Source organism: Abramis brama, assembly GCF_963993115.1.
Source record: "Abramis brama genome assembly, chromosome: 23".
NCBI lineage: Eukaryota > Metazoa > Chordata > Actinopteri > Cypriniformes > Leuciscidae > Abramis > Abramis brama.
In genome coordinates, this window is record NC_139985.1 from 30,493,093 (window position 1) to 30,520,945 (window position 27,853).

General features: G+C 40.0%; 1 protein-coding gene and 1 long non-coding RNA gene across 8 annotated transcripts; one reads left to right on the plus strand and one right to left on the minus strand.

Annotated features, from left to right (window-relative positions):
• Positions 1-975: 975 nt before the first annotated feature.
• On the plus strand, positions 976-27,468 carry LOC311074328 (phosphatidate cytidylyltransferase, mitochondrial). Of its 7 annotated transcripts, none has more exons than XM_084100846.1 (9): positions 976-1,032; positions 1,664-1,976; positions 2,572-2,754; positions 3,924-4,016; positions 9,114-9,264; positions 11,227-11,450; positions 21,326-21,491; positions 26,867-26,929; positions 27,228-27,468. In XM_084100846.1, exons 2-9 carry the CDS (start codon positions 1,839-1,841, stop codon positions 27,302-27,304), a joined length of 1,095 nt encoding a protein of 364 aa, XP_083956972.1. In that variant the 5' UTR covers positions 976-1,032; positions 1,664-1,838; the 3' UTR covers positions 27,305-27,468. The 7 variants fall into 7 exon arrangements, 4 of the variants coding, with proteins under 4 accessions (XP_083956972.1, XP_083956974.1, XP_083956973.1 ...); XM_084100848.1 differs by having other exon boundaries at positions 11,227-11,372; XR_014604279.1 differs by lacking the exon at positions 976-1,032 and adding an exon at positions 21,698-22,000 and having other exon boundaries at positions 1,532-1,976; positions 21,326-21,525; positions 27,228-27,304.
• LOC311074340 lies at positions 12,351-21,317 on the minus strand. Its single transcript, XR_014604282.1, has 8 exons — positions 16,481-21,317; positions 15,915-15,976; positions 15,603-15,669; positions 15,217-15,288; positions 14,802-14,951; positions 14,490-14,604; positions 13,105-13,381; positions 12,351-12,559 (listed from the first exon to the last, which is right to left on the minus strand). It is a non-coding gene; the product is annotated as an uncharacterized lncRNA (long non-coding RNA).
• Positions 27,469-27,853: the final 385 nt, after the last annotated feature.

A 27,853-nucleotide genomic window follows, 5' to 3' on the forward strand; every position in this document is an offset into this window, starting at 1 on the left:
AATTACTATAAACAATTCAGGCTCTTAACTACTGGATGGACCACTAGTTATGGCGCAAATGATTTAAAAATCTCCCACAATCTAGAGCGAGCACGCATGCGAGACAGAGACTGTGCTCCAAACCAACCGATAGCGCGCGCACGCACGGCAGAGAGGGAAAGTCTTACCCCCCCCGTTTGAAGTCCCCCCCCCTCCCCCTCCCCCTCCCCCTCCCCCCAGAAGATGTGAGCTAGCTCTAGTGTTTACAAGAGCAAAAAGAGCATCAATGTCTTTCTTAAACTTACTAAGGAAATGTTTGATGGTAGAATTTGTGCATTATAATGAAAGATATTTCTTTCACCTTGTTTGTAACAAAAAACTGATGAGGTAATAACCAAACACTTTCCCAATCAAGGTCATTAACACATTTAGTCCAATAAGCAGAAGAGCAAGATTTGGTGACAACCTCCTTTAAAAATAGCGAACGAATAGATTTGTTATTGTTTTTGGACTGTAAAGAACACATTTTACCACATACTGTATCAGTTGAGTTGATTATGGGCATTCAGTGTTTATTAGACCAGTCGCGATGGTTTTGGTGGGATTTTGCGTCATCCGTCACTCGCACGTGTGCCTCGTCACTTTAAAGAGACAGTTCACCCCAAAATGAAGATTTTTGTCATCATTTACTCACTCAAGTCGTTCCAAAGCCGTATGAGTTTCTTTATTCTGTTAAACACAACATAATATATTTTGAAGAATGTTGCTGACCAGACATTTGACGGCAGCTATTAACTTCCATAGTAGGAAAAAAATACCAAGGTGCTTCTTTAAAATACATTTGTGTTCAACAGAAGAAAGAAACTCATACGGCGTTGGAACAACTTGAGTGTGAGTAAATGATGACAAACATCTTCATTTTTGGTTGAACTGTCCCTTTAATAAATCTGGTTAATGTTGCTGCACCAGACCGCACGGTGGCGCCCGCGGACTATCACCTGAACACCGACACTCTTCAGAGCTCGACGGGGGAAATACCAGTCAAAAGCAAGCGTGCCGCACAAGCCCTGAAAAGTGAAGCCAAAGCGTCTCGATCGCCCCCCGGTGACTGGTCCTAGTATAGGTCATAAGCCCCGCCTCCCCATGTTATTCAACGGGACGTGAGACCAACTAAACAATTAAATTACACTTCAAATATCTTTTTTCCAAAGGTGGTTTCTTTCATTTGCTGTCGTTTTTATCACGCTGATGTTAGTTCAAGTGTCTGTTTCAAAAATAAGTTGTTTTTTAGTTAGTTACGTGATGCGGTGGTGTAACGTCATGACTGACAGCTGTGATTGACAGGTTCTCTGAGCGAAGTAGTCACTGAAGCACCAACGGACATTTTTTCGGGATCTTCGGAGGACTGAGGAGATTGTATTTACTTTATTTTAACAAGCCTCTTGTCGTACTGCAATCAATTTTTTAAAAAGTGTGCAGAATCCTCTCTCCCTGAGTGCATTCTGCGAGAGTGAGGCTTTACTTCCTGCTCACTACTGCGCAGGTCTGGTCCCGAGATCGCTACTGCGCAGACTCAAGTTCCAATATGTCAGCGCCATATCGGGACTCTGGCGGCTTCAGTTCTCATCAATGGAAGAGAGCGAAGGGGCGTCGTCCATCTTTTTTTACGGTCTATGGTCAAAAGTCAAACATCTTTAAATGATTCAGAAGACAAAAATCAATTAGTTATCAATATCACTATTAATCATATTCGTTATCAGCATCCCGCCTGTGAGTGCTAGCGGGGAACAGTGAGGTGTCGTCGCTCTGAACGCGATGTAAACGCGCTGATCGGTGAGTGTGTGTGTGTATTCTCCGCTATGACTCTTCCAGCTCTCCAGAAAAACAGTGTTTTCTTCAGGAAGATTCTCAGCCAGTTTCCTCAGGACTTCAGTCTGGCCTTCGCTTATGGATCTGCTGTGTTCAGGCAGAATGGAAGCTGTCAAGGTCAGATGAGGGTAAGAAACGCCTCACGTGACGCTAATGTTATGATCTGAAGAAACTCTGTCACTCGGAGTTAAAGTAGATTAATCTCTGCCTAATATACAGTACAGCAGTCCTGCTGAATCATCATCAGTCTATAGTTTAGTTACTGTTATGGAGAACAAACAAGGAAAACTACACTAGCAGTCAGAAGATGTGGATCGGTAAGATTTTTAATGTTTTTAAAAGAGTTTTCTGCTCACCAAGACCGCATTTATTTGATTAAAAACTGTAATATTGTTCAATATTATGACAATTTAAAATAACTGTTGTCTATTTTAATATGTTTTGAAATGTAATTTATTCCTGTGATCAAAGCTGATGTTTAGCATCATTACTCCAGTCTTCAGTGTCACATGATCCTTCAGAAATCACTCTAATATGAGGATTTGATGATATATTCTTTACTATATATTCACATAGAAAATCTACATTACAATAATATTTCACAATATTACTCAAATAAACACAGCCTTGGTGAGCATAAGAGACTCTTTCAAAAACATTAAAAACCTTTGACTGGTAGTGTGTGTTTATTCTGAAGAAGTGCTTGTGTTTCGTGTGTTTCAGAGGAACATGCTGGATTTCGTGTTTGCCGTGGACGATCCGGTCACATGGCACACCATGAACCTGATGGAGAACCGGAAGCATTACTCGTTCCTCAGATTCCTGGGGCCGAAACACATCAGCAGGATCCAGAGCGATTGTGGAGCCGGAGTTTACTTCAACACACTGATTCCTGCGGATGACCGGGTATCAGACTGACACATGTTTTTAAAGTCCCCCTGTAGTCAATCATTTTATCCCTTAAAACTCATCTTTGATCACCAAAAGTACATATTTAAACGTTTTTTTGCCTTAAAATATCGTGAATGTAACTCGACACCCTTGCCTCATTTAGTACACGTGGTTCTATGAATATGCAAATGAGCCCCGCCTCCACTCACTCACTCAGCTCAGAGATCCACTGGTTGACGATCGCACGTTGATCTGATTGGTTACAAGGTAGTTTGTGACGTCAGAAACACCAGCGATTTCAAAGCGTGTTTTTGAGACTGTCTTTGGTTCACTGCAGTTTTAAGGAGGAAATACTCAGCAATGGAGTCGACTTATGAATTTACACATGGTTTGTCTTAAAGCATATTAAAAACACCACATAGACACATAAACAACATTAAAAGCTGGATTTACACCACAGGGGGACTTTAAAGAAATTAATTATTTTGTTTAGAAAAGATGCTTTAAATTGATCAAAACTGAGAGTTAAAGGAACACGCCGACTTTTTGGGACTTTAGCTTATTCCCCGTATCCCCCAGAGTTAGATAAGTCCACACACACCCTTCTCATCTCCGTGCGTGCCTTAACTCTGTCTGACACACCCACAAATCACAACATGTTAATAGGAAAATGTTGGCGTTATTTTGTCTCTTATTGGGAGCAGTATGCTAGCTGGAGCCGTTTACCTCCAGTCTTTGTGCTAAGCTAGGCTAGCGGTGGGTGCGTCAGACAGAGTTACGGCACGCATGGAGATGAGAAGGGTGTGTGTGGACTTATCTAACTATGGGGGATACGGCGAATAAGCTAAAGTCCCAAAAAGTTGGCGTGTTCCTTTAAGACATTTATAATGTAGACATTTCAAATAAATGCTGTTCTTGTGAACTTTCTATTCTTTGAAGAATCCTGAAAAATAACACTGATAATAATCATAAATGTTTCTTGATCATCAAATCATCATATTAGAATGATTTCTGAAGGATCATGTGACACACTGGAGTAATTTACTATATATCCACATAGAGAACAGCTGATTTACACTGGAGTAAAAATGTCACTGCTTTACTGTATTTCTGATCAGATGAATGCAGCATTGGAGAGGAGAAACCCCAGAATGCAGTGTGTTTGACGTGTGTTGTGTTTGCAGTTGATCAAGTACGGCGTCATCAGCACTGAAGCTCTGATCGATGATTTACTCCACTGGAAGACGCTGTACGTCGCCGGACGATTACACAAACCCGTGAGTGTAATCAGCAGTTCAACGAGTCGGTGTTTCACAAAACCATCGTTTTAACGAACATTCGCAAACAGCATCGCAGAGTTGTGTGTTCAGAACGACAGATCTAGACCTCGGCCTGTGGTTAGAAGAAGAGTTTCTAGTTTTCATGACATGTGGACTCAATAAATCCTGATCTTGAGCAAAATAATTAAGCTGACAGTCAGTGCAATCTATATCTTTAATTTAGAACACATGCAAATGTCATTTACGTCTTTTAGTTTGTCAAGAGATTTAAAGCGGCATTGTTGAAGAGTGCGCATGTGTGAACGAGCTCTAGTGTAAGAACGAGCCTATGACTGAATCTGGAAATAAAGCAAAATAACTGAGAAAAATGGTTAATTTTGGGCATTTACAGTCAAACCAAAAATGATTCAGACACCAGATATTATTTTTGATGTTTCTTCACTAGTGTGATCAGGACACTATAGTTCATTTATGCAAGTGAGGAGAGCCATATAAAGTAAACTGTGACATATTATACCCAAATATTCTTCATCCAGTGACTACCAGTAAAATGTATAGACATTTGGGACCAAAAATGATTCGGACACTTTGAGCTGATCATGTTTTGCTGAAGTGTTTTGTCTTTAATTGCTAATGCTCTTTTTACACACAGACTGAACACAATGAAGCATTGCTTGGTGATTGGTTGAGCTAAACTGGTATTATCTAATTGTGTAGTTAAATTTAACAGCTGACAGATATTCAACATAATTCATGTGTGAGACAGTCTAACAGAAGGACGGACAAAACCAGTCAAATATCAGCGAGTTCTGCTCATATTTATTACCATTTTCTAAACTATAGCGAATAAACTGTGATAATGTGAGAAATGTTGAAGGAGTCTGAATAGATGTTGGTTTGACTGTGTGCATGGTGTTGTTTCAGTGTCAGATTCTTCGTATTTTCCTCAAGTGTGAGTGAGTTAGTGGTGTTTTCCTCAAGTGTGAGTGTGTGTGAGTTAGTGGTGTTTTCCTCAAGTGTGAGTGTGTGTAAGTTAGTGGTGTTTTCCTCAAGTGTGAGTGTGTGTGAGTTAGTGGTGTTTTCCTCAAGTGTGAGTGTGTGTAAGTTAGTGGTGTTTTCCTCAAGTGTGAGTGAGTTAGTGGTGTCAGAGCCCGTCTACGGAGAGCCTTCCCACTCCTGATTAAGTCCTATTGTACCGAATGTTGGCTGTAGTTCCACCAGAGCTCCACTGGGGGCGATCGCCCATGAGTCCAGAATGGGGGGGGGGTTTGGTTGGTGAAAATTGACACAGACACTATCTATCTATCTATCTATCTATCTATCTATCTATCTATCTATCTATCTATCTATCTATCTATCTATCTGTCACATTAATTGGTTGTCTGGGAGGGTAATGCTTTGTAAAAGTTAACATAAAACACAAATGTTTAAAAAAAAATTAACATAAGATATCTCTTTAAAAAAATAAAATAAACATATTTAAATCTTTTTAAAATTGACTTTTGCAAATAACCTTTGTTAAATTTATAGAAGTATTTGTTAATATTAATGGACCAGAGCTTAAATAGTTTTATTTTTTAACTAACAACTAAAAAAAACAAATTTTAAATGGGCTTTTTTTGTGAGAAGTTTTTATTTCTATGATGCATTTATTGGAGAGAATAATCCTGTCAGACGCAGCACTGCTGTGAACGCGCGTTCACGTTTAAACACAATTTGAACAATGTATTATTCAATGCATTACTTCTATATAATTAGGCTATATATTAAGTTGCTCAAGCAAGTGGTAAAATATTTAACCATGTATTTATATTAAAATCTTTTGCATTTCAATTTTAATACAATAAATCTTGCATGTCACAGAGAACTTGTTTTTCCACCTCCACGAATGTCATTATGTCGCCTTGTTAAGGTAAATTGTAGTTTTCCTTGCTTTACCCCGTTTTTAAAATGAAAAAAGTAGTATTTAATTAAATAAATTTATGGTATAAATACATACATTTTATTTAATTAATCGCACTTATGGTGAAATGACTACATTTTCAGGTCAATCTGTGTTCATTTTGACCACGAAACATGCGCTGTCACTTTAATTCAGCGTTTGCAGCACAGCAAAAATCATAGACAGTATATAAATGGCAAAAATAGACTCGGTGCGGAAACGATCGCTGCACTGCTGTACACGCACCGCAACTGGAACGGATCGATCATCGACGGACTGCATCTGCGTGCAGTGTGAAAGCTCTGTAAACATGGGTACGGAAAACAATACTCACCGCATACACACTGCAAACGAAATATGTGTGAAACGGGCGTAGACTTGGAGCAGGAGAGCTACTCCGGCTGCTACTCGCAGTAGAGTGAGTGTTGCCATCTTCAGTTCAGCGACATATTTCCCGCCGCGCGCTCTCTGTCCGCTAGTGCTCATCTGTATTTGACGCAAGTGTTTGTTTGTGTGCGAGTGTGCGCGCTTGCGCGCTTGCGCACTCATTGGAATAATTGTAAACGCGCAAACACAGACAGAAAAGACATGCCATCGTGGAAATAAGATAAATAACATATTACTTAAGGGCTATTTAGTTTTTGTAATAAAAAAAAAAAACTTTAATCTGGCGCTATAAAGAAAATCAAATCAAATTTACTTGACCTTCAAGGGGGGCGGGGGGAGCCGTTAGGAGGGCGGGGCGCCCCCCTTATATAATGGTAGGGGAAACACTGGGAGTCTATGGAGCTAGACGGCTAAATGTGTCTCTTTCACCCGATTGCCGTTGAGAAATCTCAGATTTGATTGTAGGTTTTGCAAGTTCAACATGGGTTATAGGTCGAAAGTTGAATGAACAAGTACTTATGTCCTTTCGACTTCTTACAGGTTGAGTTTGCCCATAACACGCTAGCATTCTGCTAATGAACGCTGATTGGTCAGTGAAGGACTGATTACAACCAGAGATACGCTTGATGGCATCGTGTGTGTGTGTGTGTGTGTGTGTGTGTGTGTATTTTCGGCGTGGTCTTTTAAAACAACAAAACAAAAACTCTTCTAGCACGTGTGTTTACCTGTGTCAGCAGTGTTGTGTGTTTGCCTGTGTCGGCTGTGTTGTGTGTTTCCCTGTGTCGGCTGTGTTGTGTGTTTCCCTGTGTCGGCTGTGTTGTGTGTTTCCCTGTGTCGGCTGTGTTGTGTGTTTGCCTGTGTCGGCTGTGTTGTGTGTTTGCCTGTGTCGGCTGTGTTGTGTGTTTCCCTGTGTCGGCTGTGTTGTGTGTTTCCCTGTGTCGGCTGTGTTGTGCGTTTGCCTGTGTCGGCTGTGTTGTGCGTTTGCCTGTGTCGGCTGTGTTTGCCTGTGTCGGCTGTGTTGTGTGTTTGCCTGTGTCGGCTGTGTTGTGTGTTTCCCTGTGTCGGCTGTGTTGTGCGTTTGCCTGTGTCGGCTGTGTTGTGTGTTTGCCTGTGTCTGTCGGCTGTGTTGTGTGTTTGCCTGTGTCTGTCGGCTGTGTTGTGTGTTTGCCTGTGTCAGCTGTGTTGTGTGTTTGCCTGTGTCGGCTGTGTTGTGTGTTTGCCTGTGTCAGCTGTGTTGTGTGTTTGCCTGTGTCAGCTGTGTTGTTTCCCTGTGTCGGCTGTGTCGTGTGTTTGCCTGTGTCGGCTGTGTCGTGTGTTTGCCTGTGTCGGCTGTGTTGTGTGTTTGCCTGTGTCTGTCGGCTGTGTCGTGTGTTTGCCTGTGTCTGTCGGCTGTGTCGTGTGTTTCCCTGTGTCGGCTGTGTCGTGTGTTTGCCTGTGTCGGCTGTGTCGTGTGTTTGCCTGTGTCGGCTGTGTCGTGTGTTTGCCTGTGTCTGTCGGCTGTGTCGTGTGTTTCCCTGTGTCGGCTGTGTCGTGTGTTTGCCTGTGTCGGCTGTGTCGTGTGTTTGCCTGTGTCGGCTGTGTCGTGTGTTTGCCTGTGTCGGCTGTGTCGTGTGTTTGCCTGTGTCGGCTGTGTCGTGTGTTTGCCTGTGTCTGTCGGCTGTGTCGTGTGTTTGCCTGTGTCTGTCGGCTGTGTCGTGTGTTTGCCTGTGTCTGTCGGCTGTGTCGTGTGTTTCCCTGTGTCGGCTGTGTCGTGTGTTTGCCTGTGTCGGCTGTGTCGTGTGTTTGCCTGTGTCGGCTGTGTCGTGTGTTTGCCTGTGTCGGCTGTGTCGTGTGTTTGCCTGTGTCGGCTGTGTCGTGTGTTTGCCTGTGTCGGCTGTGTCGTGTGTTTGCCTGTGTCGGCTGTGTCGTGTGTTTGCCTGTGTCGGCTGTGTCGTGTGTTTGCCTGTGTCGGCTGTGTTGTGTGTTTGCCTGTGTCTGTCGGCTGTGTCGTGTGTTTCCCTGTGTCGGCTGTGTTGTGTGTTTGCCTGTGTCGGCTGTGTCGTGTGTTTCCCTGTGTCGGCTGTGTCGTGTGTTTGCCTGTGTCGGCTGTGTCGTGTGTTTCCCTGTGTCGGCTGTGTCGTGTGTTTGCCTGTGTCGGCTGTGTCGTGTGTTTGCCTGTGTCGTGTGTTTGCCTGTGTCGGCTGTGTTGTGTGTTTGCCTGTGTCTGTCGGTTGTGTTGTGTGTTTGCCTGTGTCTGTCGGCTGTGTTGTGTGTTTCCTTGTGTCGGCTGTGTTGTGTGTTTGCCTGTGTCTGTCGGCTGTGTTGTGTGTTTGCCTGTGTCGGCTGTGTTGTGCGTTTCCCTGTGTCTGTCGGCTGTGTGGTGCGTTTCCCTGTGTCGGCTGTGTTGTGCGTTTCCCTGTGTCGGCTGTGTTGTGCGTTTGCCTGTGTCAGCTGTGTTGTCGATGCCTCGAGAGAAAAGAAAGTGCAGAGCGTGAAAGCACCAGAGTGACTGAAGGATTGCCGTAAAGCAGTATCTCTGGTCGTACGATGTGTGTGACGTCATTGACATTTTAAAAGACTTTTTAAACTCGTCCTGTGAGCGCCCTCATGTGGAGCCAGAGTGGAACTGCACTCGTCCTGTGAGCGCCCTCATGTGGAGCCAGAGTGGAACTGCAACCAGTTCAGAAGCCGGAAGTTCACTGAGAGTGGAAGTTCTCCCCTTATTAGACATTCTCTGGTGGTGTTTTCCTCAAGTGTGTGTAAGTTAGTGGTGTTTTCCCCCACAGGTTCGAGTTCTGCTGCAGAATGAGAGTGGGAAACTGCGATCCGCTCTCGTAGGGAACTTGAAGAGTGCCGTGATCGCTTCTTTCCTCATGTTGCCCGAGAGTTTCTCAGAAGAAGAGCTCTTCCTCCAGATAGCAGGACTGTCCTACTCTGGTGAGTCTTTCTCACATGCATTTTACATTTGTACTCTAATCTGTATTTGTTTTTTTGAGGCCGTTCAGTCAGAAATCTCCACTTCAGCATCTTCACACACACCAAACTCTTCTATTCTGATGAGTTGTTCATGTAGTCCCTCTGGTCCTCTGTGGTCATTTTGACTGTTTTTTGTTTTGTTTTTAGAAATGTTTACTTCGTCGTAGTGGTACGAAACTTGGTAAAGGTTTTGGCACTTGCTGTGTGAACACAAAAGAAAATCATGGACATTATTTGAAAAGGTTTAACGGTCCTGGAAAAAAAAGCTGATAGACAGGTGTTCAAATACTTATTTGCAGCTGTATCATACAAATAAATAGTTAAAAAATCATACATTGTGATTTCTGGATATTTTTTTAGATTATGTCTCTCACAGTGGACATGCACCTACGATGACAATTTCAGACCCCTCCATGATTTCCAAGTGGGAGAACTTGCAAAATAGCAGGGTGTTCAAATACTTATTTTCCTCACTGTGTATATATATATATATACACTCATAAAAACTGTGGCGCAGCTCATCTGGTTCATTTCTTTCTTTTTTTTTGGCTAGTAGAAGTTGTTATAAAATTTAGATTTCAAAGCGCACTGTTATTTGTTGTTTAATGATGTGTGTGTTCAAGTAAGCCAGATATGAGCAGATTATGCGCAATACGCTGTATTTAATATATCATGATGACTCACGAGTATTTGAGCTAAATCTGTGCAGATTTGGTTTACACGAACTTCCCCAGCGAAGTGAGTAAAGATAATAACTAACCCGCCAAATTGGCTAGTGATTTAACAGCGTTACCCGTTAATTTCAAACCCTGGTTATAATCCATTTATTCAGTTTTTGACCATGGTAGTTTTTGCACCCTCAAAAAGTGACAATTTTAACATGCTATATAAAATTATCTGTGGGGTATTTTGAGCTAAAACTTCACATACACACTCTGGGGACATCAGAGACTTATTTTACATCTTGTGAAAAGGGCATTACATCACCCCTTTAAAAAAGTGAACTTCAAAAAATGTTTACATTTATTGTTATAAAAAAAAGCACTATAATACCTTTTTTTTTTTATCAAAAAGTTTCATACCAAGTTTTACTCTCAAACTGTGAGAAAAAAAAAAAAATAATAATAAACAAGATGTGTTCCAAATTTAAGTTTGATATCTTAAAAAATTATCTTTCAGTAAGGGTGTGTTCGGCTGCAGTACCAGACGCTTCCACTAGAGGACATTCACCTCCCATTCATTTCCAATGCCTCATTTTTGACCACAAAAAGTTTTTGACCACAGTTTTTTTGCAACCATTTAACCTTTTCGAATGTCCATGATTTATTTTTTTGTGTGTGTGTTCACACAGCAAGTGCCAAAGTGTAAAATATTTTGGTAAAAAATTACTGAACTGCACCAGAAGGTTAAACGTTTCTTCACTTCAGCAATAATCTGCCAAGTGTCGTCTTTAAAAAGAAGAACTTTGAAACTACAAAGCATTCAAGATTTATGACCGTTTAAGTCTATGCTCAAAAATTGAATAAATGCATTATAAGTACTGAATAAATATAATTTACTACCATAAAATCCCCTAAAATACAAAATATTAAGTAAACAAAGAAACATTGTCAAACTAAAATATAATACATTCATTTAATTGATAAACAACAACAGCAAAGAAACACGAGCAGCTCCAGAGGATTAATACGTCATTAAAATAAAACAAGAATTTTGATCCTGGCTTTATCCAATGCTCAGATTTCTGTTTTGAAAATGGATGCAGATCAAAGCATATTTAATTAAACAATACCTAATTTGAATATTTTTTAACATAGCTTTTCAGAAAACTTGTAATACAACAAATCTTTTGCGATTCTTAATGTAATCAAATGTGGAAGCATGTTGATGTCTGTAAGTGTGTGTTTGATTGTGTGGCTGTAGGGGATTGGAGGATGGTGATCGGCGAGGATAAAGCCAAGGTCTCCAACATCGTGAAGGACAACATGCATGACTTCCGCAGGTTATACAGCAGGATCCTGCAGGAGTGTCCTCAGGTGGTGTACAAGCCTCAGCAGGGCCGGCTCGAGGTGAGACACACTCCTCTGCTTACGTACGAGGTGGGAAGTCGTGATTACGACGGCAGCGTTCAAGTCACGTTCGTCAGAGTAAGATGGCGGTGTACTTTCTCTTTATTAATTACACAAATACAGCAAGGTTCTTAAACTTGAAAAGAAAAGGAAGAACAAAGATGTGCATCACGGTGTGTTTTGCTGTTTTATGTTTTTAATTAATTTATGAAGCCACTGTAAACTTTATCATTACATATTATACTGTTATATTATAATGCTATCATATTCTGTGCAGGTGATTAGCTTACTGCGCTGTAAATAGAAAAGCCTGACAATATCACAGCTAAATACCTTTCAGTATTGCGGTATTCCTCCCAGACAGCAAACTGACTACGAAACGCATCCGCCGCGGAGGTACAGTGAACTCCGGAACGGATCCAGAAAACGGATCCGAAACTGCGTCCACTTGCACACCGCGCCGGATACGCCGCGGTGGCGGCTCGCGGATCCGGTCCGACACCGCTGCGGTCCCTTTGCGTATCCGTACATAAATGGGTACATCCGCCCCGGCTTCGCTTTGGATCCGCGAATGAGCCGCATATCCGCTTCGGGTCCGTTTTGGACCCGGTCATATGAGCATCGTATCCGGCCCGGGACCGTTTTGGACCCGTTCATTAAATTTCGTCTGCAATGCCACTTTTTTCCCCACACTGCCTGATTATCTGGCCAAAACTATAGCTACAGATATATTTAAAATCTAATGGTGGACGAACATTAGATAGACTGGATTGCTCTATAAAAGCTTGAATAGTTATGTATCTGCCTTTATTAATATGAATAAAACATGAAATCATTAAACATTAATATTTTTTAGCCAACTAACAATAACAAAATAGGTTATTACAGACTATAAATGTATTTACTAATTTTTTTAAATAGTTTTATTCATGTATACATTGAATAGACATTACAGAAAAAAATGAAATCAACCATGAATTGTACCAAGAACATCATTTTATTTAGTGAAAAACATTACACTAAAATGATAAAGTATTTTTTTCACTACTGTTGGGTCAAGGTTTGCTGACAGGGGCTCTGGCTCCTTGAGCTTCCCCTATCTGATGCCAGGTTGAACCACCAGATTACATGTTTTGTAATGTCGTCATCGGTGGCGGCACGGGAGACATGGCTCTTTCTCACAGCACCTGTAATACATAAGCAGATTTTCATTACATGTCATGAAATCACATTGAAGCTACCAGGTTGTTGTTTTTTAGAGGATAGACATAATTCTTTTTTTAACTTAAAATAATGTCAAGTCGTAACAGGGTGAAAGGCACTTCTGCCTCCGCTTTGCGGTACTTTATCTACTATAACCACACTATGTAAGATTGCCAGATCGGGTCGCGTTTCTGTAGTTCTAATGAGACATAAGAAAACTACAGACTTTAATAGACTCCCTAAAGAATTTGGCACAAACACAAACAGAAGCTCAACTAAAATGATTAAGTGATTATAATTTTAACCATTATACAGCGTGGCAAAAAAAAATTAAGTGTTCCTTGAATAAAACTTGAATGCCCATAAGTTTAGTTGACTAAAAAAAGAACTAAACAAAAACAGGATAAGGTTGACTAAATATGATAAAAGTTAAATAGTAAATTTGACACAGGACTAAGCATGCATAAAAATAAAAAAGCTGACAAAATAAACTCTATTTGAGTCTTGTATCTAATGAGGTATTGCTCACCAGAGCAGGCAATACTGTCTGATCCACATCTTCCCCCCCGCCAGGTAGGTCTGTAGACCCTGCTTGCAGAAGGGGTTTGCTCTTCTGCTGGTCTCTGTGAACAGTGAGGCGGTGAAATGGGTGGAGGTGGAGCAGCTGTGCCGCTACTTAGGATAAAAGGTGGTGGTGCGATAACAGGAGCTGATGGTTGTGTTAGTTGTGTAGGTTGTGTTAGAGTTTGCCTCTCTTTTTATGAGCATCTTCCTCCTCGCTCTCATCAGAGTCTCCCAAGAAATGACTATAAATTAGGGTGGAAAAAAACAAGCAGTAAACATCTTATTAATTACTCTTATTAATAATAATAATAAATGTAAGCCTTCCTGTAGCTCAAACAGTAGAGTGGTGGTGCTTGCAATGCTAAGGTCATGGGTTCGATTCCCAGGTAAAGCAAGAACTGATAGGAATGTAAATGTGTACCTTAAAATGCAATGTAAGTTGCTTTGGGTAAAAACATCTGCCAAATGCATAAATGTAATTACATAAACATTTTCACTGGCCTAAGAACTTAAAGGGTTAGTTCACCCAAAAATGAAAATTATGTCATTAATGACTCACCCTCATGTCGTTCCAAGCCCGTAAGACCTCCGTTCATCTTCGGAACACAGTTTAAGATATTTTAGATTTAGTCCGAGAGCTTTCTGTCCCTCCATTGAAAGTCAATGGACGGCATACTGTTCACGTCCAGAAAGGCAATACAGACATCATCAAAGTAGTCCATGTGACATCAGTGGCTCAATCTTAAGTTTATCAAGCGACGAGAATACTTTTTGTGCGCAAAAAGTAAACAAAAATAACGACTTTATTCCACTATTCATTTCCTTCTCTCTGTGCCTCGAGTGAGTTCGCGTCGTGTAATAGCGTAGCGCGTCTGTGTTGTACACACAAAAAGTATTCTCGTCGCTTGATAAACTTAAGATTGAGCCACTGATGTCACATGGACTACTTTGATGATGTCTGTATTGCCTTTCTGGACGTGGACAGTATGCCGTCCATTGACTTTCAATGGAGGGACAGAAAGCTCTCGGACTAAATCTAAAATATCTTAAACTGTGTTCCGAAGATGAACGGAGGTCTTACGGGCTTGGAACGACATGAGGGTGAGTCATTAATGACATAATTTTCATTTTTGGGTGAACTAACCCTTTAAGTTGTAAATCAATGTAATTGGTTGAGAATGGTTTCTCTGAGAAACCAGAAAACATACTGTCCATTTAACTCTATTTCAGCTGGCTTTACGTGTGGTGGTTGTCGGGTTCATCATATCCTAACACTAAATTATGTTTTTGAGAAAATATAGAGGCCAAAAAGTTTATGTAAAATATAAAGGATAATATACGTATACTAACTTCAGCTTTGGCCTTCTTTTTGGCCGAATCTCCTCCTCTTCCTCTTCAGACTGTAGATCTGATGTGTTGCAATTTAGAGCTTTCTTCAAGAGTTGTCGTGCCACAAAGTAGTCATCTAAAAAATAAATAGTCTACATGTTAAACTTCAGTAGACCTTCAAATTAATAGAGTAAAAAAGAACAGAACTATAGACAACAGAACAATATCAGAATGTAATTAAAAGGATTTTCTTCCCATATAACATATTGGCAAAATACTTTGATATTTGTTTACAAAAGCCATTTAGATTAGCATATGTGGAAAATAGCATACCACATGATTTAATAACTCTGGCATCATATTTTTTCCAGTCAGGTCCAGGTTCCTCAGAATTTTTCACTGCCCCGTTCACTCTCTCATCATTTTTGTAGTTTGGCCAATAGGTAACTCCATCACTGTACCAATTTTGTGGCACCAAACATCCTTAAACGAGAAGGAAGTAACAAACATCACCAGATAAATTTAACTTCCTGTTTCAAGAACAGGTCAGTACCTTGGGTTCTACCTTGGGTTATTTCACCAAGTGCATGGTGTAAATGCATATGGGTCACTTTTAAATTAAAGAAGCTGGTCCAAAAAATAAAAGAAATTCAGATATGGTCAACAAATCGGAATTAGGCATCAAGACCTGCAGTATAAATGTGGCCTTATTGAACTCAATTGAATCAACAATGAACTGTCAACTTACAGTGAAGTGGCTGAAGAACTTGCTGTCTTAAGGTGGAGCTGGAGACAGGTACAGTTTTTCTATTCATTTTATCTAAAAGAAACGTAACAGAAACACAAAATACACATTTCAACTAGTGAGTTGTGGAAAATAACCAAAATTTTTAGTGTTTTCAAAAATAATTATACAGCAGGGCTCGACATAAGGACTGCCTGATGGCCCGGGGCCAGCGTGAAAGATACTTGGGCCAGTTGCAGGAACCTTCACCTGCCCCATTGGGCCAGTGCTGCATCTTCAAGTTGATCATTTGCAAATTGCCTTGACAATTTAAATGCTGTAGTGTGGACCAGTGTCAGAATTTTACAACATATCTGGCTAAATCAAGTTAGAACAGTATTAAATCTTACTTTACTCTGATGTCAGGAAAAGATGAAACTCCAAAATAAGACTGGTGGCACTTGAACGAACTGTAAGCTGCAACAGAACACACACACACACACACACACACACACACACACACAGTATGTTAATATGATATGAAATAATTATCTGAAACAACATTACATGGGGAGGTGGTGGAGAATATATTTGTCATGATGTAAACAAAAATGGACTCAAACTAACCAAACCAGTACAGTATTAAATGCTGTAGTGTGGACCAGTGTCAGTATTTGACTAAATATCTGGCTAAATCAAGTTGGAACAGTATTAAATCTTACTTTACTCTGATGTCAGGAAAAGATGAAACTCCAAAATAAGACTGGTGGCACTTGAACGTAAGCTGCAACAGAACACACACACACACACACACACACACACACACACACACACACAGTATCATATAATATTAATTATTTTTTTGAAACAACATTACATGGGGAGGTGGAACTGTCAAAATGTAAACAAAAATGGACATGTTATACCAGAAATTCAGTGAAAAAAGTAAGTTAGGTAAGGTTAGGCCAAACATGATAATATTGCCTGACATTTTAACGTTACTGGAGGGGAGACAATACGCGCTCAGGGTGTAATAAAAATCCGGACAGCTAACGTTAATTAAATCACCTAACCTCCCAGAGAGAAAGAATATACCATCCAAATAGCTTTTTTCTCAAAGTTATTAATTATCAAATACATTTTTACTCAAATCTACGCTAATGACAATTTGCTAACTTGGTTTGCCACAATCATTTCAGAAATAAAATCATCGGTATGTTGAACGGTATGAACGGCAATGTTTTACAGCTGTAACTGTACAAATAAAGCATATTTTAACCATTCTTACCGTGCTCCGTGCTTGTCGACCTGCCGGTTGTAGCTTTTCCACAGTGCGGAGAATGATTCAGTGACGATGGCGACAGTTGAAATTAGGCGCGTTTGGTCCGCGGGTCCGCCCAGCGTCTGTAGCGAGTCCGCGAGGTGACAGTGCGTCAGGAGGCGGGGCACATGTTAAGGCGCGTCCGAAGTGCGGATCCGTATGTGATCCGTTCTGGGTCCGCCGATTAAAACCGCAGGCGGGGCCGATCCTGGAGGCGGGGCTGATCCTGTTAGCGCAGCGAAAACGAATCTGACAGTCAGGCGGATCTGGCGGCTTGAGGGCGGGTCCGCCACGGACTCCTTTGCTGTGTGGGCTCCATGTTTCTCACTGACACGCCCCAACTTATAAAGATCGGGGCTTAGAGAAAAGCCTGAGCTTCCCACTCATATTTACGATATTGTGGCGGTGTTCATGTGAGCTTAACTCGTAAATATGATATTTACGACATGACTTGAACGCATCATTATTCCTCTGATATCAGGCAGATTCACTCGCTCATCCCTAAGTCAAGTCAAGTCTCCTTCTTTTATAAAGTGCTTTTTACAATATAGATGGTTTCAAAGCAGCTTTACAGTGATAAAGTGTTTTTTAAAGAGCACGAAAACAGTGTTTGGTGCTCGAGAACGCAAACCTTGAAACAGGTTCCTAGGTGCAAGCGTTGAATAATAAAAATAATAAAACGTGATCATCTCCACGCAAACTTCAAAAACGCATATCTGTGAGAGCGCTGATGGCGTGCACGTGCGTATTACGTGTTTAGCCTATAGGGACGTCCCGCGTGACGTCACGCCATTTGGAGCAGCCATCTTGACGGAATAGAAAATGCTAAACCGCTGGTGATAATACAGCTCGTCGCGAAATATTCATCTCTATCATGCCCGAGCGATGCTGTGATACCGATAGCCTGCTAAGCTTTTGTATGCTTTTAATGAAGCTCCGGTGTAACGTGATGAGAAGTGAATAAGGTAGCTGTAAATGTCACCGAACTCAATGTCAGGAAGTTTTTCTACACATTAAATGCCTGTAAAAAGAACTTGTGGTGCTTCATATGGATCTATGATTCCTAAATCATTTATCTTCCTCTTGTATATTTCTTTTTGTGATGACATGACGTGAAGAGTTAGCTGACGGTGCGCTAATAATAGATAGTGGCAGTGTTCGTCTAAACCAATGACCGCGACGCTGAAGTGTGTGAGAACAAATGAATAACATCAGTGCTAACCACAAACATTTATTTATTTGGATTAAATATTTAAATATTAAATTTTAATCATTCTGTGTCATTTTTCTATGTCAATCTTCACCATTTACATGTTTATGCCCAAAATGCTATACTATTCAAAGTAGTGGACTGTAATTCTCCTCTACCCTGTGTACATTATTGATTAAATAGCCTAGCTTATTTAACATCGTTACAGGCACCTCGCGAGCATTCATTCATTCAACTATTTTAAAAGACTGGAATAAACACCAGCACACACAATCAATCTTTTTTTGTAGTCAATTTAATTTAAAAATGTAAACCCAACAGGTATGAAATGTCAGAAAGAGAAAAAAAAACTGTTAATGGGAAGACGAGCTGCAGCTTAGTGGATAAATATATTTAGCCTATTTTTATTCAGATTGCACAGTTCGAAAGAAAATATATTTATAGGAACATTTCAGCAGGCTCAAGATAATTAATACAGTGACCATTATTCATTATTTTAATCAATTCGCAGCCATAAAACATGTGATAATCCGCATTCTCATGTATGTAGGTGCGCTGAAGTATTCCGTCAAAATGGCTGACACGCGGCTAGGGGTCACGTGACTGGGAGATCCCTATAGGGATGCGCGTTTGAATATATGTGTGTCTTTCTCTACTAATTGACCTCAACAAGCAAATTGACCTTTCAAGCAATATTGAAGACAAGTAAACAGTCAGGGTTAGACTGGCGCTGGCGCTTGCAACGCCAAGGTCATGGGTTCGATTTCCAGGGAAAGCAAGAATGTTAAGAATGTAAATGTGTACCTTGAAATGCAATGCAAGTCGCTTTGGATAAACGCGCCTGCCAAATGCATAAATGTAAACTTTCAGTTAATATCAAATATTAGTTTACATGTGCACAGAGCTGCTCGATTAATCATTAAAAGATCGTGATCTGGATTCAATCACCCACACGATCTTATTCTTAAATGATTCGGCTCTATGTCTATTAAAGCTTTGATAAGTCGGATCACAGTGAACATTCAGATCAGAGTTCTGATCCAGAGAGAGCCGTTGTCATGTAAAGATGTGAAACAGCTTCACAAACAGTCTTTAACACACAGTATCATTAATTCTGTCTTACAATCATTCAGATTATCACAGAAGTACTGAGATAAAAGTTTATTGTTCGGATGTAAACACTGATGTCTATGGTAGAGATCAAAATAGAGTAAGTTACATCGTTACACCAGTAGGTGGCGACAAGTGACTGATAAAAATGTGTTTGTCATTGAATCATTCACTCAAGAGATTCGTTCAAAAACGCGGATTCATCCGGTAATGAAACAAGTGAAGTGTTCATGAGTGAGTCATTGAATCATTCACTCAAACTGATTTAAAAAAAAAAGTCATTCAGATTTATTAAACATTTTTCAATAGACTGCAACAATTATCATTTGTCAGAACCTCTAGTACATGTTATTAATAGGGCTGGGAGAAGAAATCGATTCACCTAGCTATCGCGATTTATTATTTAATTTTTTTACAATTCTAAAATAGATTTTTTTATTCCAGAATATTAATTCAAATTAAATTGCTTTATTTTTGTCCTTGCTTGTAGACGAGGTTGACAGAAGTTAGCCACTTTCGTTCCAACAGAGGATGAAGTGTGTCGGTATCTATGAGTGTTGAGTGAGGTAATATCCCGAGTGTTCGTGTGGAGGAGACGTGAGACTGAAGCACTGAAAGCCCTCGCGCTGCTCATACGCTGAGAGAGAAGACAGTAGAGCTGCACGATTCAGCTTTAAAATACTGTGATCTCCATTCAAACACACTTGCGATCTTTCAGTCCGTCTGTCTTTTAAACTTGGACAAAATCATATCACAACATTCAGATCTGTGTTGGCGCTGACCCGGAGAGAGTCGTCATGAAACCGCTTCACTAACAGTCTTTTCACCCTCATAGTGTCATTATTACTGTGAAGCAATAGTTCAAATTATCATAAAAGTACTTGAATAAGTAGTTCAAATATGAACACTGATGTCTACGATAGCAGCTTTTGATAGAAACTTGATGCTTAAAATAATGCATTTATCAATTACATTGTTTCGCCACTAGATGGCGACAAGTGACTGTTAAAAATGTATTTGATATTGAATAATTTATTAAAGAGAATGTACTGTTGTGTGACGCTTCTGAAGTAAAACTCAGAAAGATGTGATGAATTGTTTTTGTAAATATGACTCATCTTATACATCATGTACAGTCTGTATAAGTGTACGCTTTAACTTTCCCCATGGTCTCACTCTAGTGCAATATCCAATCGCAATACATATCGTATCGGCACCCAAGTATCGTGATGGTATCGGATCGGGAGATGGGCGTATCGTTCAGCCCTGGTCTTTTGTTTAGTTGTGTGTTCAGAAGCGTGGGAGAATCATGATCTCTGAAACTAAATATGTTGATTCATATGTGGTTGTAGATTGTGATTGGCTGAGCTGCATTTGAAGCTGTTGTAAAACACTGTATAAACACACAGCTGTGAGCTCATAGAATCAGCGTTACTGTCGCTGTGTGTTGGTCTTATCGTGGATTACACTGATCTCAGGACAGCTGTAGATCACCGCTGAGCGCTTGCTTGAAGTCAGACTGGGTTTATTGTGTTCAATCTTTATCGCAGCACTTCTGCCACATCTTGTTTAAAGACATGACGCTTAAGGAAGACGATGAGCTCAAACATAATTGAATAATGTTTATTACATAGAAATCGGGAAACCGATATACAGTACATAATGTTCAAACAAAAGACAATTAAACAATCAACATAGCAAAAATCACAAGCTTGTCAAACACAAAAATAAAACTATTAATGTCGGACACTTTTACTGGGAACAAGACATCTGGCATTATCAGGACACACACATATTCCCACACTGCATTATTATACATTATATTCAACATTATATATAGTAGTTTAATGTAGTTCTGACACTAAAACTCTGTAAACTTGCATTTATTTCTCACACAGTAATAATTTTCATTGTGTGTGAACTATCCATGAGACATGCTGTTGCATTTTTGTATTGCGATACGTGACCCTGGATCACGTCAGCAGTCTCGAGTCGCTCGGGTATATCTGTGGCAATAGCCAATACACTGTATGGGTCAAAATTATAGATTTTTCTTTTATGCCAAAAATCATGAGGATATTCAGTAAAGATCATGTTCCATGAAGATATTTAGTAAATTTCTTACCGTAAATATATCAAACATGTATTTGTGTGAGTGAATGCAGCACAATCGCCAACAGAACAACTTTAAAGGAGATTTTCTCAATGTTTCGATTTTTCTGCTCCCTCAGATTCCAGATTTTCAATAGTTGTATCTCAGACAAATATTGTCCTATCCTAACAAACCACACATCAATGGAAAGCTTATTTATTCAGCTTTCAGATTGACATATAAACCTCAATCAAAAAAACACTCAATATAGCAGGACATCACAGGCTTGTCACACACGGATCACTGGATCATGACTGCGAGAAGCGAACACCACTGAGGTGCAGGTGTGATGTGTGACCCGCTGCTAACCCTCATGATCTCGTGTGTGTCCGTGTGTCAGGTGGACAAGAGCCCCGAGGGCCAGTTCACTCAGCTCATGGCCCTGCCCCGCTCGCTCCAGCAGAAGATCACGGTTCTGGTGGACCGGCCCGGGAAGAACCGGGACGTGGAGGAGATCCTCCTGCAAGTGGCCCAGGACCCGGACTGCGGATCCGTCGTCCAGCAGGGTAACGTTACAGCGACGTGTGTGTGTGTGTGTGTGTGTGTGTGTGTGTGCGGATCCGTCGTCCAGCAGGGTAACGTTACAGCGTCGTGTGTGTGTGTGTGTGTGTGTGTGTGTGTGTGTGTGTGTGTGTGTGTGTGGATCCTTCGTACAGCAGGGTAACGTTACAGCGTTGTGTGTGTGTGTGTGTGTGTGTGTGTGTGTGTGTGCGGATCCGTCGTCCAGCAGGGTAACGTTACAGCGTCGTGTGTGTGTGTGTGTGTGTGTGTGTGTGTGTGGATCCATCGTACAGCAGGGTAACGTTACAGCGTTGTGTGTGTGTGTGTGTGTGTGTGTGTGCGGATCCGTCGTCCAGCAGGGTAACGTTACAGCGACGTGTGTGTGTGTGTGTGTGTGTGTGTGTGTGTGTGTGTGTGTGTGTGTGTGTGTGTGGATCCTTCGTACAGCAGGGTAACGTTACAGCGTTGTGTGTGTGTGTGTGTGTGTGTGTGTGCGGATCCGTCGTCCAGCAGGGTAACGTTACAGCGTCGTGTGTGTGTGTGTGTGTGTGTGTGTGTGTGTGTGTGTGTGTGTGTGTGTGGATCCTTCGTACAGCAGGGTAACGTTACATCGTTGTGTGTGTGTGTGTGTGTGTGTGTGTGTGTGTGTGTGGATCCATCGTACAGCAGGGTAACGTTACAGCGTTGTGTGTGTGTGTGTGTGCGGATCCGTCGTACAGCAGGGTAACGTTACAGCGTCGTGTGTGTGTGTGTGTGTGTGTGTGTGTGTGTGTATATATATATATATATATATATATATATATATATATATATATATATATATATATATATATATACATATATACATATATACATATAAAAGAGACTCATATATACACTACCAGTCAAACGTTTTGCAAGATTTTAAATGTTTTTGAAAGAGTTTCTTCTGCTTACCAACATTTTTATTTCAGGATTCTTTGATGAATAGAAAGTTGAAAAGAACAGCATTTATCTGAAATAGAATCTTTTGTAACATTAAAAAGTTTGGGGTCAGTAAGAATTTATATAAAACAAATTTGGGGGGGGAATAAATGAAATCAATACTTTCATTCATCAAGGATGAATTAATTTAATCAAAAGTGACAGTAAATACATTTATAATGTTACAAAAGATTCTATTTCAAATAAATGCTGTTCTTTTGAACATTCTATTCATCATATTATGATTATTGTTTTGTATTTTTAGTCAAATAAATGCAGTCCTGGCATGGGCGTCGGAAGAAAAAAAAAAGTGTGTGGGTCCTCCCTCAGAAAAATGTTACTGGAGTAAATACCATTTCATGTATTCTGGTGCCTTTTAATTAAAACAAGTAAACTAAACTCCACTTCACGTCGGGCGGTTCTTTGCCTCCACGTCGTGCATTAAATGCACATCTATCCGTGGATTATCCCGCTAATACCATGGTAATTTGCCAGCAATGACAATTTAAAGCTGTTATTGATGTTTGCAACGCAATATTTGACTGGAAAGGTACAACGGGCGATTACTTTCGTCAGTTGCGGCTCGTTGAGAAATATAATGTAGCGATTCAGTGGAAATGCAGTTTAATTTATTAGGGAAATCCATAATAATTGGATTTGACTGACGGCGGCTCTGAAAAGCGAACAGACAAATGCGCTGAATCAGAGATGGTAAAAGTAAGTGGGTCCAATATCATTGATCTTAAAAAGTGGGTGGGTCTTGTCCCACCCATATACAATGGTTCCGACGCCCATGAGTCCTGGTGAGCAGAAGACTTGTTTAAAAAAATAAATAAAAATCTTACAGATTAAAGGGTCACAACACTCCCTCTTTCAGCTCAAGTCTAGCTCACAATCTTTTTGAAAAATGCAACTTAATTGGGCGTGGTGGCTGTGAGAAGAAGGGAGGGGAGAGGGTGTGTATGGCACGGCAGGGGAGAGGGGAGGGGAGGGGGGAGAGGGGAGAGGGGAGGGGGGAGAGGGGAGAGGGGAGAGGGGAGGGGGGGAAACTGTCATCGACTGTCACTAAAAATCAGTGGTAAAACGTGAGGAAATGCTAGATTTGTTTATAGCTGGCAAAGTTATAGTCTAATGAAATACACTGACACCTTATAATTGTGTTTAAAACATAAATGCACATGTATATGTATAATTATGTCATTATAAAATATATATTTGTTTATATACACACTATAAATGCATATATTTGAAAATAAATATAAAAAAATCGCTTAAAAAAAAAAACGTTCAGTAGCCTACATATCCTAGATCTACGCGCCCCCTAAACCCACATAATAAAGATGGACAGTGACATAGAAATTTGCACAAATTAAGCATACGTTCCATACAATTGAGGTATTATCGAAATATCTAAATTTTAATAACGAGTGATTATTTAACAAAAGGCAAGTAAAACGGTCAGGGTTACATTTTAGACACACACACACACACACACACACACACACACACACCTCTGAAGCGATAGAAAAGTCCTCGGGACCGCATCACTCGTAAGATTGCTACACACACACATAGTTTAGATGTGTCCGTGGTTGATGGCCAACCAGCCGCCCGCAGTCAGAGTCCATCCCGGGCAGCACCAGAAAGATGCACTGGAACTTTTGCACCACGAAAACAAACGCGCGTCCCATCATTGCCTCTCTCATCTACTACGCGATATCATAGTTTGACATGTCTGTCATTGGAAAGTTCCACGTGGTGTCATGAATAATTAAGAGAAAGTGTCTTCTCATTGGATAAAAAACTCAGTCTCATTAATAATTATGAGACACCGATGAGTCATCAGAGTACTATCGTGCTCTGCCACAGCCTGTGACGTGGACACAATGAAGATTTTAAACCCGGAAGACGAAAATAGCGTATAAAAACTAAAATTTAACCATTTTCCCCCTACTATTAAATCTAACAGATGCTAACATTGTCTTCAATGGTGTTTAACACACATACCTCTGTTAAAATCTCAGAAATTTTGGTTTAGGGTGTCATGACCCTTTAAAAACTTGAATGGCAGTGTACTTCGAAACTGAAGAACGAACTGGCTTAATTTCGAACAAAATCAGGCCAGAACTTTCTGGGAATCCACCTTATTCTGCTCTAAACAATGAGGCCATGACGACGACTCCGGTTGCCTACTTCCGGTTCGTAGCGCTTGACCTGTACTAGCAGAGAGAACGAGTTCAAGCTCCTCATGTGCTGCTGTTTCAAAGAAGATTTCAAACTTTTTAGAAACTGAGTGTTTCGAGCATAAGATAAGAAGGAGATAATGCCCATGTCCGGTTCCGTATCAGATACATTCAATAAAAAAAAAGTACGAAAAGAGCCGGTTCTTTTGACTCACGGCTCTTTAAAAAATAAATTCTTATCTTATGCTCGAAACACTCAGTTTCTAAAAAGTTTGAAATCTTCTTTGAAACAGCAGCACATGAGGAGCTTGAACTCGTTCTCTCTGCTAGTACAGGTCAAGCGCTACGAACCAGAAGTAGGCAACCGGAGTCGTCGTCATGGCAGCGCGCATTGTTTAGAGCAGAATAAGGTGGATAGTCCGCTCCGACAGGTAAACACCTTCACACTCCCATTGGTCAGTGGTGATGACGTAATATGTGGGTGTGGCTCTGAGGCTCCGCCTCCTCTGAGGAGTAAATCTTCTCGGGTTCTTCTCTTCTCGGGCTGCTGATTTAAAGCAATATATTGTATAAAGATGCTTTCTGAACTGCTGTTTTCTACAGATGCACGATATATCGGCCACCATGTCGGTAACGCACCGATATATGTTCATTTTTAATGTTATCATTATCGGCTCAATAAGAAAATCTGTCCGATATATTAAAGCTGATAAATAATGTATTATTTCCTCCAGCTGAGATGCTTCAGATGCGACTGTTCAACATGATGATTATGAACTGCTTGAAATATGATTGAAATCACTTCAAAAAAGGAAAATACAGTAAAGTGCAGCACAAGTCTGTCATATCGGCTGCATAATATTATAATGAGAACATCATAATTGTGTGTTTGGGTCGTGGATTTTAATGGTGAGGCTTTTGTCTCTGTAATCAGGCTCTCAAAAATTATATAAAAACTTGGATTTAGATTTATCGGCCAGTATATCGGTTATCAGCTTTCAGATATAAAGAATTATCGGTTATAGATATCAACCAGAATGTTCATATCAGTGCATCTGTGCCGTTTTCTCATTTTCATGGTGTTTATTTTGTTATTGAGTTTGCAGCGTATGTACAGTATATCACTGCAGAGGTGTTCCCATCTAGTTTTTACCCTTAAACGAAGAGCGTGAAGAAGTGAGTACATCAGGGACTAAACACTGCCGCTGATGAAGAACTGCAGAGCTGGATCTGCTTTAGCTGAAATAAACCCTTCACACGAGATGAGAGCGAGTGAGCAGTGTTTAACGAGACTCGCCAAACTGGCCGGCTGGGTTTAGTCGGTGTTGAGTTTCTCCACGGCCTCACCCTCACGTCTCATTGTCATAATAACCGCCAGCGTTTCTCACAAACACCTGCCTGTCTTTATGCCCCAGCACTATAGTACACTATATTACTATTATCTGTAAATCACTCTGAGAAAACCTTGATTTCGGTGAAATTACCACTTCTGTCAATAAAATCATCTGTCAATATTTAGAATGAATTGCATTAGTAATACTGACACATGACAATATCTCACAGCATAAAGCACAAGTGGTTTTAATTCACCATGCGGTTACCTTACGTTTAATTTAACTTGAATATTATTACATTACAACACTTTTCACTTATGCAACACTTACATTGAATATATTTATTCACTAATAACTTTTAAAAAGGACAGCAGTTCTGCATGCAGATGATTTGTTAGTAGGGATGCGCCGATATGAACATTTTAGCCGATACCAATAACCGATAATTCTTTATATTTGAAAGCCGATAACCGATATATTGGCTGATAAATCTAAATCCAAGTTTTTATATTATTTTTGAGAGCCTTATTACAAAAACAAAAGCCTCACCATTAAAATCCACGTCCCAAACACACAATTATGATGTTCTCATTATAATATTATGCAGCCGATATGACAGACTTGTGCTGCACTTTACTGTATTTTCCTTTTTTGAAGTGATTTCAATCATATTTCAAGCAGTTCATAATCATCATGTTGAACAGGCGCATCTGAAGCGTCTCAGCTGGAGGAAATAATACATTATTTATCGGCTTTAATATATCTGCCAAATTTTCTTATTGGGCCGATAATGATAACATTAAAAATGAGCATATATCGGTGCGTTACCGACATGGTGGCCGATATATCGTGCATCTCTACTTGATAGATTTATCATACATAATTACACTGTTTTCACAGGAATCTCATCGATAGTGAAAACCTCCAGTCTAACACAGAGTGCCAAAGGAATCGCCACGGCGGGTGAGGGTCAGAGTTCAGAGTTCATCCGATCCTTTATTCTTCAGATGTGGGAAGAAACATTGCAAAACTCTGATCTCTTATGTGTTGAAAAAATAATAATTAGATTTTCTCTATCCTTGATCAAAAGTATGATATAAGCATGTCCTCAAAGTATAACAGAAGCATGAGTTTCTTTTTCTTTCTTATTTACAATACCAGATAATTATTAGACATTCCAAAATTGTGATTTGCATAAATGTTTTTGTATATGGATCCCACGTTTATTAGTGACACACTGATGTTGAAACTTGTTTTACAGGTCTCTTCAAAACGGTGTCATACAGCACAAGAAAGCTGCAGAAAATGTGGAGAGGCTGGCGTAGAAAACCATCGTGACTGACAATCATTTCCAAACACATTTCACAATAACTCATAACCGGGTCAAACATAGTAATATTTCCACAGTTGATATTTATTTACAGTCTAAGCATGAAACTAATGACTGTATCCATTCATGCTCTATATTCCTAAGAAAATGTCAATAAACCTTTCTAAAAATATTCTTGTAAAGTGTGTTTGTGTTGTGTGTATTTGCGGACTTCCGCTACACGTTTTAAAAATTTTTTATTTATTTTTATTATTATTATTATTATTTATTGAAGAACATGTAAATATACAGATACATTCAGGAGAACATAGAAGAGGTAAAACAAAGACAAAGGATACAGAGTAATTATAACTTAAATACATTATACCTTTACATGGGGAAACAATACTAACAAAAGATAATAATAATAAAAAAAAAAACATAAATAATAATAATACAAATAAAATAAAACAATATATGACAGAAAGCTGGTTAATCCTGAATATCAGAGCCATTACAAAACAATTGTTCATATATTTTCAGGAATCTATCACATTTTTTATTGTTTGTTAAACTAA